Source organism: Pogonomyrmex barbatus, unplaced genomic scaffold, assembly GCF_055798465.1.
Source record: "Pogonomyrmex barbatus isolate J1 unplaced genomic scaffold, ASM5579846v1 scaffold4, whole genome shotgun sequence".
Lineage (NCBI taxonomy): Eukaryota > Metazoa > Arthropoda > Insecta > Hymenoptera > Formicidae > Pogonomyrmex > Pogonomyrmex barbatus.
In genome coordinates this window covers 7,207,872-7,232,596 of record NW_028297138.1, presented here as the reverse complement: position 1 = coordinate 7,232,596, position 24,725 = coordinate 7,207,872, and the positions used below count along the sequence as shown (strand labels likewise).

General features: G+C 36.0%; 2 protein-coding genes across 8 annotated transcripts in view; both read right to left on the bottom strand.

Moving 5' to 3' along the window:
• Positions 1 to 6,591: 6,591 nt before the first annotated feature.
• LOC105425729 (ubiquitin-conjugating enzyme E2 Q2) lies at positions 6,592 to 14,381 on the bottom strand. 3 transcript variants are annotated; one of them, XM_089080875.1, is made up of 6 exons: positions 14,049 to 14,381; positions 12,322 to 12,669; positions 12,060 to 12,219; positions 11,333 to 11,484; positions 10,898 to 11,195; positions 6,592 to 10,818 (listed from the first exon to the last, which is right to left on the bottom strand). In XM_089080875.1, the coding sequence occupies exons 1-6, from the start codon at positions 14,208 to 14,210 to the stop codon at positions 10,787 to 10,789; spliced, it is 1,152 nt and encodes a 383-aa protein (XP_088937001.1). In that variant the 5' UTR covers positions 14,211 to 14,381; the 3' UTR covers positions 6,592 to 10,786. The 3 variants fall into 3 exon arrangements, with proteins under 3 accessions (XP_088937001.1, XP_088937004.1, XP_088937003.1); XM_089080878.1 differs by lacking the exon at positions 14,049 to 14,381 and adding an exon at positions 13,877 to 13,939; XM_089080877.1 differs by lacking the exon at positions 14,049 to 14,381 and adding an exon at positions 12,749 to 13,093.
• Positions 14,382 to 14,872: 491 nt separating this feature from the next.
• Positions 14,873 to 24,725, bottom strand: part of LOC105425732 (uncharacterized) — a 17,868-nt gene continuing 8,015 nt past the window's right edge. For 2 of the 5 annotated variants that reach the window (XM_011636626.2, XM_089080852.1), the window contains exons 2-7: positions 21,072 to 22,429; positions 20,759 to 20,934; positions 20,165 to 20,191; positions 18,667 to 18,903; positions 18,265 to 18,522; positions 14,873 to 18,200 (exon numbers count right to left, since the gene is read on the bottom strand). In XM_011636626.2, coding sequence (XP_011634928.2) covers positions 18,005 to 18,200; positions 18,265 to 18,522; positions 18,667 to 18,903; positions 20,165 to 20,191; positions 20,759 to 20,934; positions 21,072 to 22,429 — 2,252 coding nt within the window. In that variant the 3' untranslated portion in view covers positions 14,873 to 18,004. Of the gene's footprint in view, positions 18,201 to 18,264; positions 18,534 to 18,666; positions 18,904 to 20,164; positions 20,192 to 20,758; positions 20,935 to 21,071; positions 22,430 to 24,439; positions 24,720 to 24,725 lie in introns of those variants that run through there. The other 3 variants (XM_011636625.2, XM_011636627.2, XM_089080853.1) reach the window with 3 other exon arrangements.

Genomic DNA, 24,725 nt, shown 5'->3' with positions numbered 1-24,725 from the left:
AAAAAGCAGAAATTTAAAATTGCTACACGGGCTCGCGCGCACAAAGGTCCGAAGCATTTGCATCAATTCGCCATTTCGGAAAACGATACGATAAATCGATGCAAATGTTAATGGATTAGGCCATGAACGTATACAAGTTCGTATACAATGTACGGTACGTCGAGTACACTCGAAATGAAGTTCTACTTGATTTTGTAAGTACAATACAATAATGGCATACGGCACAGCTACCATTTTACATGCCAATTGTCCCTCCAAAATATATATGTATATATATATATATATATATATATATATATATATATATAACCGATCTGGGGCGCACGCTCGTATTTCTGTATATATCGTTGTATTATCGGACGGTGCCTGTCGGCAATGGCCCATCAACATATCGTTACCTGTCTGTCGATAATCATCCCGGCACTGCGCGCGGCCGCTCGTATCCGGACTTGCGTAATAATTGCATAATGTGCTAATAGCGCTCGTAAAATGATTACGCGTCATATGAAATGATTACACTCTCCGCTACAGCGGCAATTGCGATATCGGGCCATGGGCGCTTGTACGATCCATACGGCCAACGCATGCACAAAAATCGCGCGTTAATACGTACGGATATATAACACGTACATACACATATAATATGATAAAATGCGTACGTTTGCACAAATCCGCGGATTCATATTTCGGATGGAGTTTTTTTTATTTAATTGGGAAAGTCACAAGTATCGCGTATGCACGAGTAACTTCCCATTTGTGAGGAGGAACGCGCGCGCGCGCGCGCGCGTCCGCTCTGTAACATTCGGGTGACTGCAATTTTACCAACATATTACGTCTCCGTTCTCCGGGAGCTATGCTGGACACGTAGTGGTGAAAGCACGAATCGGAATGCCTCACGAATCATCGGAAGATGTAATGGACTGCAGGTGCGAGAAAACGTGACAGCGGCAAGCTGCAATAGCATATCTGCAGCAATACAAGATAGAATCGCTTTTACGTAATCTTGCTAGTGAAAATGAGAAATATTCATGAGACTCACGGGCCAAATAAGAAACTCGGACTGTATTTGCAGCCGTGACGGTATAACGCGGAAAGGGAAGGAGAAAGAAAGGTACTAGAAATTATCTCGAAACTTTTTTCAATCACTAGCTCATCTTTTTGCTCGCGTGTCGCAAGCTGTAACGGTTGTCTTGTACACAAACGTGGGAATGGACCGCGAACGTTTGTATCTCTCCGCGCTTTACATTAAGCTTTTTGAAAGAAGAGCAATTTAAAGTATAACATGATCGTCTCGCGAGAGAGGTGGGTGAGAGGAAGAGGAGGGGGAAAACGAGAGAGACGCGCGGAATTGTCGCGCGTTGGACTGCAACTGGGGGATGCAGCCTGTTTAATTAGCGAGCAAATTAAATACCGGAACAGCCACATCCGACATGGCCCGCGCAATTAGAGGTGTTATAAATTAATTATAACACCGTGACGCAGTCAGTTTTGTGGGATTCAATCTCGGAATGGGCTTGGCGCTGGCGAGCGGAATAAACGCCAAACTTATCTCATTGCCGAACGCTTACGACGCGTTTCGTTATTTCATTTTGGGGGGTAAGGGTTTCTCAATTACACGTGAATCGAGTATTATAAAATTGGCTTGGCAATACCCGTGGAGGAGAGATCCAAATTGACCGAAAGCAAAAAAAGAAATCGTAAAAACAATATCGGCAGCCGATAGCGCGTTGCAGTTCCTTCTTCGAGGGAAAACAAGGAATTTTCAAAGTGTGTATGTATATATATATATATATATATATATATATATATATATATATATATATATGATTCGATCTAAGACTTAAATTGAAGAAAATAGCCCTTGAACGTCCAATTACATCGTGTACCGTGACGATCATGTCGTTGAATATCGCCTGCAGTACCGAGGGCTGCTTTCCCTTTAATCGGTTAAGCGCGATTTGTAGCTTTAACGGGGCTGCGCGATCGGGGTCGACTACGTAAATGGCGCAGGGCGGGCAACGTCTAAGATTACCCCGGGGAGGAGGGGCGGGGGGGGGGGGGGGGAGGGGGTTGGAGTGTCACGAATTGCCAAGCTTAGAAGTCTCGGGGCAGAATAGAAACCGATTAAGCGAAACAACCGACTGACAGCACCTGTTGATACTTCGCCTAGCTCGCTGGCGAAGGTGCAGACTAACAGACATACACGCGGCCGCATCCCGGTGTGTAAGTGTCGGCGTGTGTATATATACACACACGTTGTTTGCGCACCCGTGGTCCGACGTCCGGTGTCGTCGCGGTTCCGCGAGGGGCAAACGAGAACCACCACGGAGGGGACCGACTCCCAACCGAAGGTGCGTCGTCCCGGCACTAAGAGATTCGATTTGAGCAACGCGCCGCTAAATTGAATCGGGTCCCAGATCCTGTTAATATTCGAGTTACGAGCGCTATTACCCTTTGTTCGTGCGATTCAGCGCGTTACGCGCTTACTCTCTACGTCTAAAACTCACGCGCATCACACGCATCCGTAAACTGTTTACGGACGGTCGGATGTGTGCCGGTCGCCTTCCTACGGTTTCTCCAGTTTCGCCGGAGAATTAGAGTCTCTCTAGAAGAAACGACCGCGGTCGTATCCACCACGTAATCTCTGCGAGAGACGAATTGCCTTTGCACAACGAGTCTTGCGTAACGAGGATGCGTTTTTGACGCACGGAGTATTTCTGTTTTTTTTTTCTTTTTTTTTTTCTTATCGAGAAACTCGCTACTTTCTTATCAAAAATATCGGAAAACCAAACCGCGTGCACGTTACGTATGATTAAAGGAGGAAAAAGTTTTGGAAGTTGCAAGGTGCACGATGTTGTCTAATAAACAAAACAAAATCTCCCTTCTCTCATTTGCGTAATCCAATTAATTTTCAAATCAGCCTTGTCTCAATGGAATCTTAGCTGGGATGCTTACTCGCAGAGATATTCAACGTTCAAAACTTGAGACTTCGAAATCCCTCTGTGCATCGTCGGAGCTAATTAATCCCGCGTAAAGCAATTCACGGCAAATTAATTCAAACGACCGTGGAAGCTGCGATTACAGCGATAACCGAAAATTTTCGTTCTCTCTTTCGGAAGGAATTAGAGCAGAGGAAATTAGTTCGATTGAGTTACTTGGGCGTATCGTGTGTGGACGAGTCTTTCGGCATACGTTCATAACAAGGTATAATGTCATAAACAACGCCCGATATTGCGAGCAATACCATTGAATCCTGTCCAAACTAATCGCGTGAGCCAAATGCAGTTCACTCCTGAAATCCCCTTTGTACAATCATGACGATTGCATGCGGAATATTTTTCTTGATAGGCCGCGGAATCCAATAATATCTCCATGTTTCGTTAATTAAAGTATAATATATATTCTCCAATATACATATACATATTCTCGAGAGAGAGAGAGAGAGAGAGAGGGGGAGAGATACTGTTCCGATATCAATTACGTGATTATGATACATGAAATCAATCTACAAGTTTTCATTATAATTTTAATACGGCTTTATTTTTGAACGTACGTGTATATGAAAGAAATCGGCAAAAACTTTATGCTCTAAATCCAATTGATTTTTCCTTCGGCTTCACAATCAGTCAATCTAATCCCTATTAGCAAGTTAATTTTATACGTAGTATTGGCCTAAAAAGATATCCGCTTATCGGTCTTTTGACGATAACCAATTAATTAAAGAGAGCGAAAAGAGGCGGAAAGTCCGTCCTGTTCTTAATACTGTTTCCGACGTTAGTTGACCGAATAAAATCGCGCCAATTACAAACCGAAAAATAAGCGAGATTCAATCCGAAAGCAGAACGATATTCTCGTAAACAGGCTTTGCGCGATGTCGCAAAAAATCGATAGCCAGGATGAAGTCTCGTTTTCGCGTTTTTCTTTTTTTTTTTTTTTTTTTATACGAATATCCTTTTCGCTTTAGTTATTCGCTTCCCGTCCCAACAGTTCCCGAAAGCCGGAAGTAAAGGTCAATCTCTACGATTGCGGAAATATTTCTGATATTATCAATTCAATCTCAATGTATCGCATGTCTGTGTGAATGCAGTGAATCTAGATTCCCAAATCCAACAAACGAACGCGAACGAATATCGCATTTAATAAATAGTACGAACAACGTTACGAAATTATTCATTCGCGCTTATTCCTTTGATCCAAGTCAAAGCGCAAAATCGACAACCAATTTTATTTTACATAATGAATATACGAAAAGAACGATTTTATTGAAGCATCCAAAAATTTTGCCAGATGATTTGCTACGAGTGCTGATTTTCGTTTTCTCTTGTTCGACTTCACATCGAACAGTGTCGTCATTCTGTCTTCTATTCCAATTTCTTTCTCTTCGTTTTCGTGTCGTGTATGTTTTATGCTTGTCGTGAATTTTTCCGTGTTAGTATGCCGATGACTATGAGCAAACATTTGGAATATTTTTATTGTAATCTAAATTTATATTTTATTGTAATTTGTTCTCACGTGTTGATATATCGTCTCTTTCACTTTTGTATTTTACTTTTATATTTCTCGGTTTTATAGCAATAGCATTGCTGCTGCTTCACTATTCGTGTATTTATTCGTATTGTTCGTATTTTTACTCTTGTGCATGTCTCAATATAATTTTGTGGATATAAGAATATAAATTAAATTAAATTAAAATTAAATTAAATGTTTATCTGAAAATAATTTTGTTGGACCACATCAAAATAATTATATAAAATATTCAATTTGGTCGCTGGAATATCAAAAGTTTTTATATTATCATGTTTATCTTAATTAATTTGATTAGAATTACTTTCAGATCTGGCCCCAACAAAACTATTTATTCCGTGTATGGAAATTTCACAACCTCGCAATAATTATAAAAATAATATTTTGCTTTCAGTTAGACGTCAATCATAATGGATGAGATACGTTTTCAATACGTTATTATTACAGATTTTTCTATAATAACATTATATTGAGGAATTATTGTAAAAGAAAAATCTTTTATTCGCGCGATCTATTTATAAAAATCAGTCCACTTCCTCCATGGAAAAAGAAGAAATTTAAATCGCTTCGTAAAATCGAATATGTTATTAATAATTCCTGTCCCAGTCTTAAATAATCACCAACGAATGTCGAATCATAAAAAAAAAAACAAAAGAAAACAAAGAATTGATTTTACTTACCGACCGCCATATTATCGTCTCACCGTTAAATCCGCCGGTTTTAATCGGATGATTAAGTGATGCTTCAACGATCATTGTAAATCTTTTATTGAATAATGTTCGCTCGCAAAAATCAGTAGAAAAACGTGAGAACGACGGCATATCCATTAAATGCGCAAAACGTACCGAAGACACTCGTTACGAATCGAAATACGCGGCGTTAATCTCATTGCCTTGGATCGGATCATCTGTTACATGCAGAAACGTAATACTAAAAGTTGGAATTAATAGAGGAACTGTCCTGGAACTAAGTTTTATTTAAAATGACAATATACTTGACAAGTATACCGAAACGAGGATGTATTCTCTTCGAATTTCTGACAAGAACTGAATTGCTAATGCAAGACGGATTTTCGCTCAAGTTAAGATAGGTTGAATTTTAGTTAAAATAATAGCGGACAACGTGTTCTAATATCAAACGTAATGATTCATGCGGCTTTCCAAGAAGAAAAATAGCGTAAAAATTGGAAAATATATCAGTATGTCATACAATAATGATTTGGATAGGAGTAACAATAAAATTTGTATCAATCACGAGATAAAAGTTTGTCAGGATATTTGCTTTGGCCTTATTTGTTGAGGCAAAAAAAAAGATTTAAAGAATATTAAAGTCTGACACTGGATACTTTAAAGGTTTTAAAGAATATTATCCGGACTTTAAAGTTTATAGAGAGTTTATAGAGAAAAAAAATTCTTAAACTTTAAATTGCGGCACGTGACACATTGTATCGCGTCATGCCATATTGCACCAGGATACAAAAGAATCATGGCAGATATATTGTGTGTACAAGATTAATTCTTTTGTCACAACATAGTACTCTTATTACACCCTTGAAAATCGACAATTTTTAATATAATATATATGTATAAAGAATATACATATTTGATTAATACACCGAGACGATACAATGGTCATTTCGAGTCTTCATAAACGTGAGTTTTGTCCAGGATTTTTCGATTGATTTGATTTTCAAAAAATTTCACCCATTCCTCTCTCGTCCATACACCGCAACCCAGATGCGGTATGTTTTTATTCAATATCTTTTGGCACGCGTATTTTATTGCATGTTTACGTTACGTCGGAGAGAAATTATTAAATTGAATATTATATCAAAACGGCAGTACGGCGCGTATGATAATTAAAATTACTGTTGTATCTTGATATTGAAATTGTGAATATAAAAGTGGATGTACACATGTAATACATACAGGTAAGTTTTTTTTATTAAAATCTTTATTTTTTGTGTTTCGTAGCGTTCTCCTAAACAATAATTAACGTAACTTAACATGAAATTGTGGTGTGAGAGAGAAAGAGAGATAGAAAGAGAAAGAACGAGAGATAGAGAAAGGGAGAAAGAGAGAAACTATAATGGTCGGTATATTAGAATTATGGAAACTTTCACTCAAATCAGTAATGATATACAAGTGGAGCAGATTTAAGATACGTAGAATAATCTTAAGATTATAGATATTGACAATGAGACGACGTGACCGACTAACAAAAATTACTCGGTCTCTCGATTGACCGATGAGATAATTACGCAAATAGGTACGCAGACAGAGTAAAGACATAAGTTAAACTTATGGGTTTAGACTCGGGGGGGAACATCATCGTTCACGTCGAGAAGATGACGGCGTTCGAGATAAAGTTCTCGGAAAAGGTGAAGAGGACGATTACGTAAATTCGCGTGAAAAAAACTAAAGGAAATAAAGGAAATCTTAATCGCGATGTCTCTCGACGCGTACGACACACGTTGCTTCGATCCGGAAGTCTATACCCTCGTCAGAAAATGTTATAATATGAGTTAAGTTATATCATATACTTAACACGATACATAAAGTCGTTATATCCCGAGTATCAAATACGATACGATCAAATACCACGGTTCAAGCGAAACGGGAGATTATTACGTGTTGTTCTATCTTGATTAGAATGCGGATCTGTAACCAGGTACACGTGTGGATGTAATAATTTCCATATATGCTTGTATCATGCTTTACATATCAGTCACTTCAGTCGCTTATTTATGTGTTCCGCGTGAACCGGGTGCTCTCCCTTTAAACAAAAAGAAATAATTTGTCAATATATGAATCAATTATTCGCATTTACTTAACGCATAATAAACAGACATCCACATATCGTTGATGAAAATGTGGAAAATGAACAAATGAGTTGGAAGAGACTTTAGACGGCTATTTTTGCCACAAATACATCTCGGAACAGGATATATATATCCATCATTTCCATTTGGCATTAATGCCTCTGTAAGAAAATTCTTAAAAATCACAAATTTCATAATGTTTATATTTGTAAGTATATAGAAGGTATCCACATTCGATGCGGAGGAATTGCTCGAGTATCTTTTATTCTCACGCTCACGGATCGAAGTATCGCGTAAAAAACACATTTTACAAATGTAATGTGGAAGAAAAGTACGTTCGAGTTCTACTTTTATCAGTCTTCAAATAGAACAATCACTTTGAATATATAACAAAAAAAGATTGACAACTACGTTACTGGATTCAATCTAAGGATTTGAGAAATGCAAGAGTTCACGGAGTTATGTCATAATCGACGTAATTAAAACTTCCACTTGTTCTTTAAGCGTATATTTTTTAATTCAAAATGTTAAAACAAATCTTGACATGTTGCAGAGTCATCGTTATCATTTTATTTTATTGTACACCTCTTATAGTATGTCGTTTATTAAATGTAATTCAAACTAATCGCGTGCAACATATCGATCTTACGTTGAGACTCTGAAATTTTTGAAATCGTCACAAATCGGTATAAGTCGAATGTCATGTTGAGAGAACGAAGAATCTTAACGATATTTGTAGCAAAAATACACATGTCACATTGCTCCCCGCGATCATATACGCAATTACATTTAAAAAAAATAAAATAAAACTTAACAGACGACACGAAGTTTTGGCAAAGAACATAACGTTTAACGACGTCGAACAACCAGTACTCAGTGTCAAACGGGTGGCGGCTGTACAAATCGTAGTACCCACTGACAACGAGTTCGATGATCGCACACCTATACTTAAGAATCTATTATTTATATGACGATACTGCTCGTATGATTTGTTCACAAACGAGTTTAACTGTGTCGCGAACGAAACTAGACCCACGCTACTCGATCCAGTTATACCAATAATCATGTGTACAGATACATTGTACATGCGTTATTGCCAATAACATATGTACTGCTCCATCTCCATACGATTAATAGGCGTTCAGGTATATTCATTCATTCTGACGAAAACAAACGCGATGATTACGCAAACACGTATCCTAACGTAATATTATCAAAGTATAATGATACCTCTGAAATAAAAATCCCTGAAGTATAACAGTTTAACCGTTATAATTAGCTGTTTCAATTGACGATATTTACAACGAAAATGACAGATTTGACTCTTACGAAAATAATACAACTACTCGTAATCGATATTTGTGAGTGTTCGTGCTTGACATGTTTGACAAATGAACATGACGGTCGCGAAAACTACGCATTCGAAAGATTACGTAGGAAGATGAAGCATAAGGAACAGAATGCATATGTGTAATATGTGTACGTGTATATGTGTACATGCATGTATACGAATCGGGACATGTGTATCTATGTATGTATGTACGAAACAAATTGTATAAATGCTAGGAGTGCAATACAAATCCGGAGAATATTACCAATTAACGATTTGTAATTTGTAGTTTCAATAACTTAACTTCAATGCCGTATTGCAAAAATGCGTTTAACAATAACATATATATCTTTTTTACGAAAATGGGATCCTTTACGGGTGTAATTGATAGCAAAAATTAGATCCAATAAAGTTATAAACGTTATGATATTATTACATTATTAATTCTAATGGACAAATTCGCTTTAGAAGTGCTTACACAAACACTTTGGCCATTCACTGTTTACACAAATAACAGCTGATTATTACTGCGTAAGATCACTCGAGGAAATTTCCTATTGCGATTGTTAGAAGCTTTAACATTTGCACAAAACTAATAAATCTTCGAAAACAAATTTGCACATAAGAATTAATTCCATATGAGTAACGTTTAGCTTGCGCGCATCTCTTATTAAAAAAATTATATTTTGCATATATAATATACGATTTTATCCCTTATACATTGCGTCATAGAGAAAATAAACGAAGAATAGATTTTAGAATGGATTTGTAGATGAAACACACAACCAAAACTTTTTAAGCTTCTATTGCATTTATGCCCTCTGATAAAAAGACTCTAAAGAGTACCTGCATTATGTACATCTATACAATTCCTATATTCGATTGAATATTACACACAATAGGATATATATGTTATAGAAAGCTATCAGTCATCTCGACAATATTGCAAATAAACAAATAACATAAATGTTATAATATTTACTACATTGAAAAAGGAAATATATGCCACTACAGCATCTACATATTCGTATTTGACTCACTCTTATCTTCTATGCAAAAAGATAAACATTCCCATTAATTACTGCGTTGCATACGATACAAACGTTGTAAGATCTATATTTCATCTAATCCAATAATGCTACGAAATATACTCTCTATTCGCCGAATGTAAAAAAATATCGCTTCTCGTGTCAAAAATTTGACTTGATTAATATTGATATAGACAAAATTAGTTTTACAAAACGTATTTAATTGCAAGTCCGAAAAGCTTGCAGAAACCTTTGTAACTTCTACTTCTCGTACTCTCTAGAGCCTCCCGATGTAAAGCTATACTTTTATAATCTATTTTTTAGCCACTTTACTTCCATATAATTCTTTTAAGTAATGTCTTGGTTGTGTGCTCATATAATTTGGATATCATTTATAAGATATATGGCAAAAGATTTCAAGAATAGAAGTGATATACACTTTTTGCAAGAGATGCATTTTCACTATCATTATTTTTACTTGTTTACGGCATACATCAGTGAAGATATATAGCCTTGTTATTGAAATGCACAGAAGATAATCATTGCTTCAAAAAAAATAAAGAAAGTGGATGATAAAACAATGTAATAAAAAAACTTAAAAATCTTTTCAACATTATATCTAAAACGTTGATCATAATTTCCTCCCGTTAAAAAGACAGGAAGCACGATTGCGTTAACGCATCTTTCAGAATAATTATTCTGTTTCGCACGTACAACATATGTATCTTTAAGGAGTACATAAAATTACTATACCGTGAGTATAGTAATAACTGGGATTCTTGAAACATAAGAATCAATTCCAAGCGAAATGATACCTTACATTTATCGATACAATTCGCGATCTAACTACTAATGACCGAAAAAAAAGAATATGGATACATAACCAAAGTGTACGGCAGCTTTTTTAGCCATCAAAAGAATTATATGTTAGATTAATTCAATATCTTAAGTTACCTAGTTACTGTTGTGTTTGTGTATCAAATCATTATCATAACAATTACTTGTTGGGCACACACACCGAATTAAAGTCTCAGCTGTAAGCATGTATCATATTTTTCGGTACTTTTCGATAATCGGTGTTCATTAGCCATCCTCCTTTGGGGGTGTGAACCAACCTATTCAAACGTGAAACAATGTTTTACAAGTGATATAACACAATAGCATAGCCAATCTATTTTTTAAATAAACTCTTACCATTTTTTTCATGTATTTGTACAAGAGACTTGAATGACTGTTGGGCACGTGCCAAACTGTATTGACCTTGTCCGCCACATACTTTGCCAGCGCCGCCTGATCCTTGGAACTGTATACGCGCTTTCCCCTTTACTAATGTCGCTGAAATCTGCATTATAACAGCTTCTACCGTGTATGCCGAACTCCATCCCTGTTTTGTGAGAAGCTCCATGCAGATGGCACCCCCAACGAGAACGTATCCACCAGATATGATGGGATGTACGACTCTTACAAATGGAGGTTCGAACGGATAAGTTTCCTACAATAATAAAAATTTAGAAAATATCTAAAAGTTTATATAATATTGCTTAAGAGAGATGCTAGTTTATACATACATTTTATTTGAAGCCTAAATCTTAGTTTACTCTTACACAAGTTTACTCTTACACAAGATACCTTGAAAAGCATGTTGAGAAGAATACTGTCTTTGCCTTCTTTCTCTTTCAAAAGAATGAGATCGCTATGAAGTGGTGAATCAGGGTCTACACACATCAACCTGATATTCCATTCATATAAACTGTCATTTACTAGTTCTATGCTATACATTCCTAGGAAAAAAAGCAAAAATACATATATAGCATGTTTCAAAAAAGAATTTTAAAAAATTAAATATTTCTCGAGTTAAAAAAAAAGACCGTATAAATATGTGTCCGGAAATGCTTCATATGATTCCTGAAAGATATGGTCAATTCTTTTCTTGTAAATTAAAATTTCGAATTTTAAGAATATTTAGTATTAATCATATTCTGAGATAATTTTCATCTCAAAAAAAATTGAGGGCCAAAAAGTGAGAGGTGACTATCCTTATTCCGATATCCTTATTCCGACTATAACTTTTTAATCCTTACAAATTTGTTCATTGTTATAATTTTTCGATTTTTTTCTTTTTATTTAAAAAAAGGTTCTTGTCTAAAATACAAGATCGTTTTCAAAATCTTTCAATATTCTCTAACTTCAAAATAAGGCATTTTCGGATACATGTTTGTATTTTTCTTGTCTTGATCGGAGAAATCTTTTCTTAAATCTTTTTAATATCTTGAAGTTCCTGTACATATACAAAACATATATAATTATCGATTATTAAAATTTAGCTTATTTAAGAGTGCAAAATTTTAAAATGTACCTTTTTTAAAGCTGTCACTTCGGTATATATCACGCAGTTCTTTCATGAGTCTATCAGTAGCTTGTACACTTCCACAAACAGATCCTTTTAAATAATCTTGTCTCTGATTCTGTCTCAACCTTTCCAACGTTGCAAGATGTTCCAAGTCCATCTCTTCACTCTGCAGGAAAGAAATGTAAACATAAAAAAATGTATAACAAAAATAATAAACTAAATACTAAATAAATTAGAAGTAAACTAGTGAGATCATCTCTCCCTTTACCTTATTCTTAGAATTAGCATCTCCTTCGTCCATGTCTAAGTGGAGGTCTTCTTCAGTTTCGCTCTCTTCATCTTCGTCGATATCATCTAGGTCTTCCGCGTCCATCCTCTGTGCCACAGCTTCGTTCGACCCTCCTAAACGTAAGGGATCTAAGGCGGTTCTCAGCCTTTCGACATCCGGTGGTTCCGGTAACGAATGTAGTCGACATAACTCTTTCAAAAGGATGCCGACTTGGTTGATTACGTGATTATCACGACCCGTTGTGTTACTTAAAATTTGTACAGCGTTCGTAACACTAGTCTCCTCGGATTCGGCGAACCAAACAGGCGGCGTTGAAGGATAGGTCTCCTGCGTAAACATCGTTAATTATTGACATAATTTCCTGATGTAGCGTTGCAATAATTTATACACGCGGCACAATACGCACTGTTTTGCTGTGTTGAGAACAACGAGGGGGAACAAACAAAAGATAAGGAATCTTTAGCAGAATCTCTTGCATATTCGATACGCAAACGCCATACAGTTATTTAAGCACGCAAAAGGAAAACGTAAAGTAAAAACAAAAAAAGGAAGAAAACATAATATTTGCGCGCACGACATGCACATCGACATCTATCGCGTAATCAGTAAATGATGCACGAATGATGCTGAAATATTCACGTTCGCAATCGTAAAAGCGGCGATGCGTGTTGCAAAAGGATTGCGTTCGATTGCGACGTCCCTCGTGCATCGCGCATACATACACTTTTACACACACACACACACACACACACACACACACACACACACACACAGAGAGAGAGAGAGAGAGAGAGAGAGAGAGAGAGAGAGAGAGAGAGAGAGAGAGAGAGAGAGAGACATTCACATGTACACACGTTGCGTCCCTCCATGGCAGAAAAAAGAAAAAGAACCGACTTGCTCCGATTTAAATTGCGGTCCCTAAGTGCGTTCGCGCGAGCGCGAAACGTCATAGGGCGCGAGATTCGCGGACGAATCTCCTTTGTCTCCGTTCTCTTCACGCCTTCACCTTTGTCTCTGACACGTCGGGGTAAAAGCTAAATGAAAAGAAAGAGAGGAAAAACAATGTCCCCGGAAACGGCGAATACTCCAACGCGCGAGGGGGGGCTACCGGGACTTTTAATCGCATCGTTAATCCGCCGATGAGAAAATCCTCGCGCTGGCAGAAGAGGAGAAGGAGGAGGAGGAGTAGGATAAAAAAAAAAAGGAGAAAAAAAATCGATCGCAACGCGTGCGGCGTCGAGACGATCGAGAAAGGAAGACGCGTAGGATAAGCGAGACGCGCGCGATCACAGCCAAACGCGAATCTCATCCAAACAACGTCGAGACGTCATCTTCTTTGTTCGTTCGTCCGAGAACCGCGTACATCCAGGAAAGTAACCCGTCCGGAACGAACGAACAGAAGCTAAAACGTACGAACAGTACGGCCGGACACGCGAATGAACGCACGCACGTATCCACGCACGCACATATTCACTCACGCACGTATCCACGCACGCACATATTCACTCACGCACGTATTCACTCATTCACTCACACACAGGTTTAACGATCGTCCGGAGCAGCACTCGCGACGAACACCCATCCTCCTCGCACACGCGAGCGAGCGAGCGAGCGAGCGAGCGAGAGAGAGAGAAAGAGAGAGAGAGAGAGAGAGAAAGAGAGAGAGGAGAGCGCGCGCGCGCACACTTGTGCGTGTTGCCACTTACTGTGATATTGGCGTGTATTTCGTACTTCTTCCCATTTTTACCGACGAATCTGCAGCTGAGTTCGTCCACGCTCGCAGACATTATCTGAAACCTCTCATGGCTCTTGGGGAAGACGGATTCGAGCGTTTTGATTTCCTGCTTGAGGGTGTTCAGACAAGCCATTTGCGGTGGCGACGTACGGGCGGAGTTGCGCGTATTATGGCCGGCACAGACGGCTTTTTAACCCCGTCCGAACGAGACACGGACGAAATAACCGTAGTGACAGAGATAAGACAATTCTCGATGTCTATCCCGACAAAATGGCGACTGCGACTAGCCGATTCGGCTGGTCCCGTACGAGCTCGTTACATTTCGCGTGCCGCGATCCCGCGCGCCATCTCGCCGCCGTATCTCGAACTCCCCTCCGCCGATGACGTACTTCCGGTCACGGATGCGGCTGAGGGTCACAGTCAACGCGCGCGAATGAATTTAAAAACCCGGAGCTTCGTCGCTTTTTGATTCTTGAATTAACGTTTCCCGATTCTAACTGAATCATTTCACTGCTCAAATTACACTTATCAAAGAAATCAATATAACAGAGAAGATAAAAATTCGAGAGAATCTCGGAATTTTGGAAAAGGAAGCGCGGGGAATTATTTTTGTTAAAAAAAAAATATATACAGTTACATAATTTAATATATTTATATATTTATAATATATTTATATTTATAAATTTTAATATTAAATTTTTTGATACAATACATAATTTGATGTATTACAACATACACGCATGTGCATTCACACATGCAGGATGCAGGACGCGAAAAAAAAATAACTGACCTCCATTTCTTTTGATTGTATCATGAATTTATTTTGAAATATCTAAGTAATTCTATTTCCTTATGCTTTATATATACAAACGATATATAGCATGGTGAAATATAATACAGTTTTAACAAATGTTAACAAATTAAATGTGCTAATCTATTAGAAATTATTATACTCTAAAACTCTAACCGTCTTGGACTGGATCGATCTCTTGCGTTTACTTTGCGAAAAATAAAAACTACGCGACACGATATTACGCAGCAATAAAATAAAACAGTATATTGTTCTCGTTAAAATAATCCAAAAAGCTTCACAAATCTCATCAGCCTCGTTTTGTTGCACCAAAAGATTTACAACGTAAAATCAATGTGTACTTTCCTTTGTTATCGCATATATATGCATGCGACTCTACAAATTTCTCTTGTAAGTTAGCATTGTTCGATATAATTACATCAAGCTTGCTCGTTATACATAAGAGAAAAATAAAGTATAAAACAAAAAAGTGACACATATTATTTTGGACGATAAATCCGCTTGGCCATAAATCTGCCGTTACGTATGTAACATAACGCAGACTATTATAAAAACAAAAAATAGATAACATAAAGTTATGCGTCGATTAAAACAAAATGTCACCGCTCACAAAAATGTTTTTATTTAAATAATAACTGCCAATAGTTTTTATCTTCGAATTTTTTCTTACAGTTTTTTATGAACCATCTCTTCTTTTTGTAACAGTAAGATATACCAGTCCAAAGTCTCTCGATAGCGCAATACAAGGTGTAGGTGTCTTCCAAATTGTAATACCACAAAATATCGCTTCATAAATAATGAAATACGCTATATTCACTACGACAGAATATCCAAACAATTTCTGTCTTACGTGGGAGATTCACGTTCGACGTGAATCAGTCGTTATAATTATCTCTGTATATACACTTATTGTTTGCCATGTACACTTTTTAGAGCTTTTTTGTTAAAATTAATGACGAAAGTATATATATATATATATTTATATATTTATATAGCCAGTCGATAATAACTCTTTAATTCTCTGTCCCACATCGAGAGATAAAATAGCATTTTATACGCCACGTTTAAAGGAGGAGCCTCCTTCCCCCCTATCGTGTTCTGCATTCTATTGTAAATGGAAATAAATGATAATTTTCGAAGCATATTAATATAATATCGATATTTCGAAATAATTTATTGAACTGAACAAAATTTGATTTGTGACGTATTTATGGATTAGTGGAAGACTATTTTGACGTGGTTTCACATATGAACCAGATTTCTTTTCACTGTTCAAACATCTCTTTTTTTTTTATCGCATTTTTGTTACACTCCGCATATAAATATCTCAAGAGCGTTTTATATAACTTAGACATTTTTGTTTGCATATATAAATTTAATGTATCTGTGAAATGGGTTAGAGGCAAGAGGAACAATTATTTATTGCACAACTAAATTTGGCCTTCGCTTTGAGCGAAACCGCCTTTAATTTTCGGTCTTTAAACTATGGCATTTCTCCACGCTTTTCATTACATTTTACTTAATCAACACATTTGATGTGAATAAATATTTTTTCATTTACTTTTATGAATTTTTTATACTTTAATTTCGACCGCATATAGTCTTTTCTATCTGATTTAATAAATTTTTAACCTCAAACCCATTACACAAAATATTTTTCAATAAACGCTTAAAATTAGATTCAGGTAACATCATATAATAAATTTCGAAAATTTGCTGCCTAAAGCAAAAATTTACAGTTCCAAATCGACTCCAAAAAATGCAGCCAGCAATATTGCAAAATACTATTGGTAGCTATATCGAAAGAAATGCAAGAAATATTAGCTTCATTTTCTCGTCAATTTCATGAAATGGTACTAGATATATTATTCATATCTTTTACAGATATAGTCCACAAGATATTGCTCGCTGCAATTTTTTCACATTAAGTAGGCATTTGTTTCCCGCGCTCCATCATTCCATTCGATACGTCCACCACATTTTCCTATACATAGTATATTTCTTGAACGCTTGAAACGAAAATTGTTCAATAAATTATCTTAACGCTTTTTAACAAAATTTTATGAAAATTGTATAAAAACACACGCAAAATCATTGGCAATGAATGAACGAATGAATGACTAATGTTTTTAAATTAGCTTGCAGTAGGTTATTAGAATACGCACTAGTAATAGCTAGGAACTTGAAGAAGCTTTACTTCCATTTTTCGCTTTCTTTATTGATATACATTTAATATGCAAAATAGGTTATTCATTCTGAATAACTCTATAGCACGTCATGTCCATTTATAAATGAGATAATAGCATTTTCTTTCTCCGAATTTTCTTTAGAACAGAAGTTTCACTTTCTTTTCATATACATAAGACACCAACATGTAACAAGAACACTATAAAATATGAAGTCTAAAAGAATAGTATTTACTGTTGTGTAGAGGTAGGAATAAAATGTTGCACGTATACATTATATGTATGTTTGTATGTATTTGTGTATGCGCACATACAGAGTAGATGAAAAAGTGTGTGTGTGTGTGTGTGTGTGTGTGTGTGTGTGTGTGTGTGTGTACGTGCGTACGCGCGCGCGCGTGTATATGTGTGGAATGATAGGATATATTTAATTTGAAAATAAGAAATCATTCTTTATCTCAAGTCTATTTTGCTGCAGTAATGTAATAGCCCTTACATCATAACAGGCCTTGAAAATGAAAATAAAATAAATCCATCCTGCAGTAATGTAATAGCCCTTACATCATAACAGGCTTTGTGAAAATGAAAATAAAATAAATTCTTCTACGTACAAAGCAAATCTTAATTATCAACCATAATATTTTAAATTTACATGGTTCAATTTTATTTACATAGTCATGTCCTCTTCAGTAAACACACTTTGGAGAAAGAAATAGCTCACCACTGTATCACTCTACACTTGAGGCATCAGTCAATATATAATTTCATCGCGCATCATACGCGAGTTGGAATCTTTTATTTAAATATACGCCTATCACTCTCGAAGGCGTCCCGCAAATACGATGTCATCGCACTTTGATCGTCAAATTATCGGCTTATTTAGAATGCCGAATGATAATAATCATAAGTAGGCCAGTAAGGCTGTAGCCAATCCTAGCTAGTACGTTGACGCTTTTTGGCGGGGTGCTCTTCAGACGAATGAGCTGGGGAAGGCATAACCATATCTCCTCTATTAAACATATACTTGAACTGTGGCATATATTTCATTATACTCCTAACTTGAATTAAAGGTAGATCTTCCGTTAGCGAGGAACATTTTCCCGCTTCCATTAACATTTTCATCTGCAGTCTGTAAATATTTTTTTTTTTTGTAAAAATAAATTATTTCAGAGTTGATTTATTTCTAGACTTACCTATTTCCTTGATATAAATCTATATGTAGCACATCTGTTAGAACCTGTCTACAACTGTCGATGTCACAGGCAGGAAAAAAATTGGAAATAAAGTCAGGAAGTGTCATCAACAGTTCAGTATAAATGTAAGGTTTGAAATTAATACAGGGTACCATCTTTTCTTCAATTAGTGCTTTCTGTATTTGGTATGGTTGTACATGACAAGTAGTTATATGTGATTCTGATATTGGTATCAACGGTTTCCTTCCTCGAGTGTCCCTAAAAAATAACTTGAATGTAAGCAATACTATTTATTAATCGAATCAAGCTCGTTTATAAATGCTGAAACGAAAAACCTCATTAATTATTAATTTCATATTTAATAATTTAATTTTCCTAAAATAATAAGTTTATGATATATACCTGGAACTACTACTACCGCTGCTACCATTGACTGGTATTAGAGGGGGTGGGTACTTTGCGTGAGACGTGTTATGTACAGACGGTGTATGCCTTTGTTGATGTAATAAGGTTGATGCTGATGTAGGTACTGGCATTAAAGCTTGGACTTGTTCACTTAAACCAAGCATTTGTGGATATGTGCTTGCTGTGACTGCATTAGGTACACCTAACGTAGGTGTCGTATATGTAGTAGTCACCCTGAAAAATATAAAAATTATTATATTCTTTTTTACTTTATTTACTTACTTACTTTATTCTTTTCTACAGAATAACTCTCACTAATTTTATTTATTTATTCTATCATAAGTCTTTAGCCTCTTCAGCAATAAATAAAAATATTTATTAACTAACTTTACGTACATTTATTTATCACGTCTTTATTTTATATTTACATAAATTAGTAAAATACTCGATACAAAAATAATATAGAAACTTATGCAGACATATTTAAATTATATTCATATATTTATGCTTATATAAATTGCAAATTAAACAAAAATATAATTAAATTTAATTTCTAATAAAAAAATACATTATTTAATACATTATTTTACATTACATTTAATTTTTTGCATTTTTAAATTGTAAAAATAATAAATAAAATATTAAAATTTTACATAAAAGTAATTCACATATACAAATATATAAACATATTTTATTAATTAATTTGATAAAAACAAATTAGTTTTACAGATGGATTTATAATGCTGTCAATATTTATTATTATTTGTGCATTCGGATATTTCAGATAATATCCAAATTTATAAATAATTTCCAAAGAATAATATTTAATAATGTGATACATTATTTTTTGAATCATTGTACAAAATATGAAACTACTTTGATGCTTTTTTTTTATTTGCAATGCAAGCTAATGAACATTCGATAAATAGCTAATGGGAATTACTCCATCATTAAATCAATAAAAAAAAATAATTTTCAAATAATAAATTATTCTCCATTTGAACATCTAAGATTAATATTTCATTTATCATATAGTAGATTTTCTGAATGCGAATCAATTAATTTTTGAGAAAAAAAGTTCTTAAATCTCTAGAAATTCTCTATTTTGCAACTCAATTTATTTACAAAATTTATCGTACGACAAATAAAGTAACATTCAAGTACAGAGATTATTCTTTATATATTTTGACAGCAATATAATAAACCATATTAATATAAACATTATAAAATCTTAAATACACGAATACATGAATACATTATGTGACAAGTGTACATAACATTAATGACATTAAATTGTAAAATAAATATTGAGAAGCAGATTCATAACTAAATCAATATATTTATCACGCAAAGAAGCTTTAAAGACAATCATGTAAATTAATTATAAATATTAATATTAAATTGATCTATATGAATCAGCTTGAGATATATAAATTTATGCATGCTTTTTTATTTCTTATAATAATCTATATGACAATAGTATACAAGGACTCACCAGTCATCCTTCCCATAGGTGGGATAACTATACAAAAAAAAAATCATACGTTGTATGTACAAATGCAAAAGCTATGGTGCAGATACTCTACATATAGTAATTATAATTATGCTTTACGTATGTAAACACATTTTTTCAAGCTAGGATAAGCATGTGACTCTAATATTCAGTATTTCATGCTTAATGTGCTGTATACTAGAAGTGACAACTTTTCCTTTCTTATAACTTTTGTACATTAATTTATCTGATTAAAGAGGGATACACTTATATTAATCCTCTTTTATTCTAAGAACCAAAGTTATATTTAGCAATGTATGATTTTTATATTTTGATAAACAATATATGAAATATAACAATACGAAATAAATAAGTGCAAGAATTTGATTGGATGTTATATATAATCATTGCTATGCTAATTGATTTGCTGTACCATAAACAAGCATATGCTATAAAAATACTGCATAATTGCCAAAGAAACCATCAACAAAAAAACAAGGACAAGTTTTTGACATTATTTGATGCTTTGTGAGCTTATAAATATGTGTAGACGTACTATTCACTTTCAGACAATTTACAAAATTAATTAATGTTTACCCGAGATTAGGTTGATTGGAGTGAACAGTTGCTCTTATAAGAGGTGGCGGTTGGGCTTGAACAACTCCCTGCATGGTTGTCGACGGATACACAGGATACTGAGCTGTCGCTCCGCTACTACTAGCTCTACTTCTAGACTGTTGAGAGTAAGTTTTGGAAGGAGCGGTCATTTGTTGCTGAAAATCCAAAACTGTACATTTGGTCTGGTATATAATACGAAAACTTAAAAGTATAACTGTAATATGAACCATATAATAAGAGTTTTGATATTTTTTATACTACGATCATACACAACATAAGAAAATTAACTTACGTTGTGCATCACATTGTTCAGAGTCGCTCGTATAATGCTAGCCTGAGAGCCGAGTGCCGTTTGAAAGGTAGGTTGACCGCCGACGAGGCCTGACCAGCCGTTAACCACACTCTGAACGGTATTCAACATAGGCTGTGACACTATGTTTGATCTACCGGAGGGAAGTCCCGATGGGGAAGAATGCGCGGGATGTGTTGTCACTACTGGCCTCGGCTGTCCTACTCGCGGCATTTGCGGTGCAGTACTCACGACGGTCCCCCGTGGTATCATATTAGGCATCGGTACGGTACGTGTGTTTAGAGGAGGTGCCACTTTATTCGCACTTTGCACAGAAGTAGGCTTAGTCGCTGGCGGTGTAGGCGGTTGTTTCGTCCATCCACCACCGGCACCGCTCCCGTTACTGTTCACCAATAACTGCGAGTCCATAACTTTGGTTGGCCAATAGTCCTCAAAGCCGGTACCAGGTGGAAAATAACTCTTAATATCATTTAAACTGATCACAAAACAAGTGTCATGTGCAAACAATTCGTTACGTATACCCTGTACTTTGCAGCAAAATTTCAAATATGACAAATCCCAGCCCTCAAGCTTTTCCGCCTTCAGCTTGAGATTTTCCGTTTCGCCCTCGAAATAAAACAGCGGCACGTATTGTAGACCGTCTTTCACCGTGTAAGGGACCACGGATTCCCTGTTTATTCGTATGAAACCACATTTCTCCGCCTTGCGTCCACTCGTCACATTCGGATTGGTACCGGCGGTCAATTTGGTGTAACATACATCGAGAAACGTATAAAACTCCTTGGCATCCGAGAGACGCACTACCAGGTCTTTGGACGTGAATACGTCCCTTCCGAATTGATTCTCACAGTGCCTGGTGTTGATCTCGTTAAACAGTTTGCTTTCGGCCTCCGTAATATAATAACTCCTTATACACGTGCAACTGTAGATGTCCGAATGGAGATAACTCAGGTACTTGTTGAGAAGCTTAGATTCTAAGATTCGTACAGCGCAATATTTTTCGCCGGAGCGAAATATATAAGGTATGTGACATTCGTCGAAGCTCGTCCAGCCGAATCGTCCTCTCTGGCTCTCATCATCAGGCGGCGGTATTTTATTTTCCAAACTGTTCGCCGGAGGTTTCGGTGTGGGCTGCCCGTCAGTCGGCCGTTTGTTCAGATATCCAAGAATACCGGGAAGATTAGGCTGCGGTACGAGACACTGTTGCCTATGTTGTTGTTGCACCGGTGGCATGTTTGCCGCTAACATTTTCGCCTTGTGTGCTTCCACCATTTTGGCAGCCAATTCACGGATTTCCGCATCGTCTGGACGTTCTTGTTTAACAACAACCTTATCGAAATCTGAAAAGCAAATGAAAATATATATATAAATATTTTTGCGAAGAATGATTAACACTTAATTTCTAATTACGCATCGAGGGAATAATAATTTATATGTGTAGTTTGTTTAAAGAAATACTTTATATTATATTTAAAAAATTTAAACGCATATTGTGTACAGAAATATATTGTGTAGAAAACTAATATCTTTACTGTAAAAATCAAGAATACTTATTACATTGCAAAAATAAACATTAGTAGAAAAAAAATTCTATTGACATTCTATTGACTTGTGTTTTGTATAACATATTATCCTCAAGTGGCTATTGTTGATTACTCTAATGCAAATAATAATTCTGCTAAATTTAATTCCCGATGTGTTGTATAAATTTATCTATCGTTATGTATGCGACATCTTTAAATTAGATAGCTAATAAATAAAATTCTAAATCAATTCAGTATGTAGGCCGATTTCACGCGCGCCAACACAAAAATAACTCCTTTTGTGTTAGTACTCCGAACTATTATGTCAACTATTATGTCAACTGATACAAAACTAATACAAATATATACAAATTTTTATGTTAAATTTTAATGACAAATTGACTTCAGTTTTTAATATCATATTTTTGACAAAAAATCTTTTTTGTACATTAGATTTTATTAGCAACTATGAATTTATGTCGATTTTAACTCTCCGTTTGCGATCTGTGTTTCTTTTATCGTCAGTTTTTTTACTCTAGATTTTCAAAAAATTTGAAAAAAATTTAAGATTACTTTTCAACATCTCTGTTACATTATCAAATAGTTTTTTAACACAAATGTTAAAACCTTTATTTAATAAAAATCTCTATTTCAAAAAAATTTGAGAGTGAAAAATTCCGTTTGCTCCAAAAAAGATTCAGAGTGCAGACGAAAGATTAAATATCGCATCTTTTATATAAAAGATCTTTTTTGTTGATATGAAACTTTACTTTATTATGCTTTAATATGCATGTACTTTAATATGCATTCGTTAAGTAATATTAATTAATAAAATTAACAAACTAATAAGATCAACTTTTCACGTATAACTTGTATGCATATATTTAAAACCAAATCAACAATAAAAAAAATTCCACACAACTATTTCTTTAATCAAACTACAATTATTTTTTTATTGCATAAACGATTAATTTTCATTACGCAACAAATCGCAGATCGATACATGAGCATAAAACTTATTGAGTTTCATTCGGATCAAATTGATCTCTGTGTTAACCATTTCGATCTCAATAAGTTTAGAAATTTATTTTGGAACACGATCAGTCTGATAAAAATATTATAATCGTGTAAAACATTTCCTTATTCCTAAAATTCCTTAAAGGAAAAGCGGGACCAAAAGAGTTAAACGTCCCCGAGACAATCGAAAATTTTCAGTGAGTGACGTGAACACGCCGGTCCGTGTAGAGTCCAAAAGGGTTAGTAGGTAGGTAAAACCGAATTGCCGCGCACGTGACGCGTCTCGATTGAAGATCTTCGATCGATCCCCCGCGCGCGCTCGATAACGCGGCGCGTCTTACGACGTTCGCGCGTCGTAATGCGCGACGCGTTACGACTACGCGATAACGCGATTAAACAGAATATAAACCAAATGAGCGTGCAACACTCTTTCTCTCTCTCTTTCCTGATTTTAGCGGTACCAAGAAAGAATTTACAGCATAGATATCCCATCGATCTTCCATCGATTTCTGAAGATCGCGAAGCTCGAGAAATCGCGTCGATTCGAACCCCCCCTCCCCCCCCCCCCGGCGCGAGGAGTTCTAGAATGATTGAGATGTGCGATTAAATTGACAAGTTGAATTTTCATAATGTCGCGGGCATTATGTTCTCTTTATTGGCGATAAGATAATTCCCGCGTGTCAATCGCATCAAAAACTTAACGAGATCACGCCTTGATGTGAAACCGGTTTGAATTCCCGGACGAGCGAGATCCGAGCTTCTCTCGCGGCTCGATCGCGCGAACGGGATGTATACGAGGAGAAGACATACTGAGTGACATTCGTTCGGGTGCCACCCGCGACGGACTGCTTTTCTCGAGCCATATGGCGTCCGTGCTGCTGTCGGCACTCGCGACCGGTATATCGGTGAAACCGTTCCTCATCCTCGACGTGCGAAAGGGTGTCTCTTGGTCGATTGTGCGAAATCACATCTCGGAGCGCGTCTGAGGCGCGATCCGACACGCCACAGTGGTCCCTCCGTTGAGGTTATAACCATGCAGCACCATCCGTCCACCTACTATGAGCACTGCCGCCGACGGTACCGCACGCGATCCATG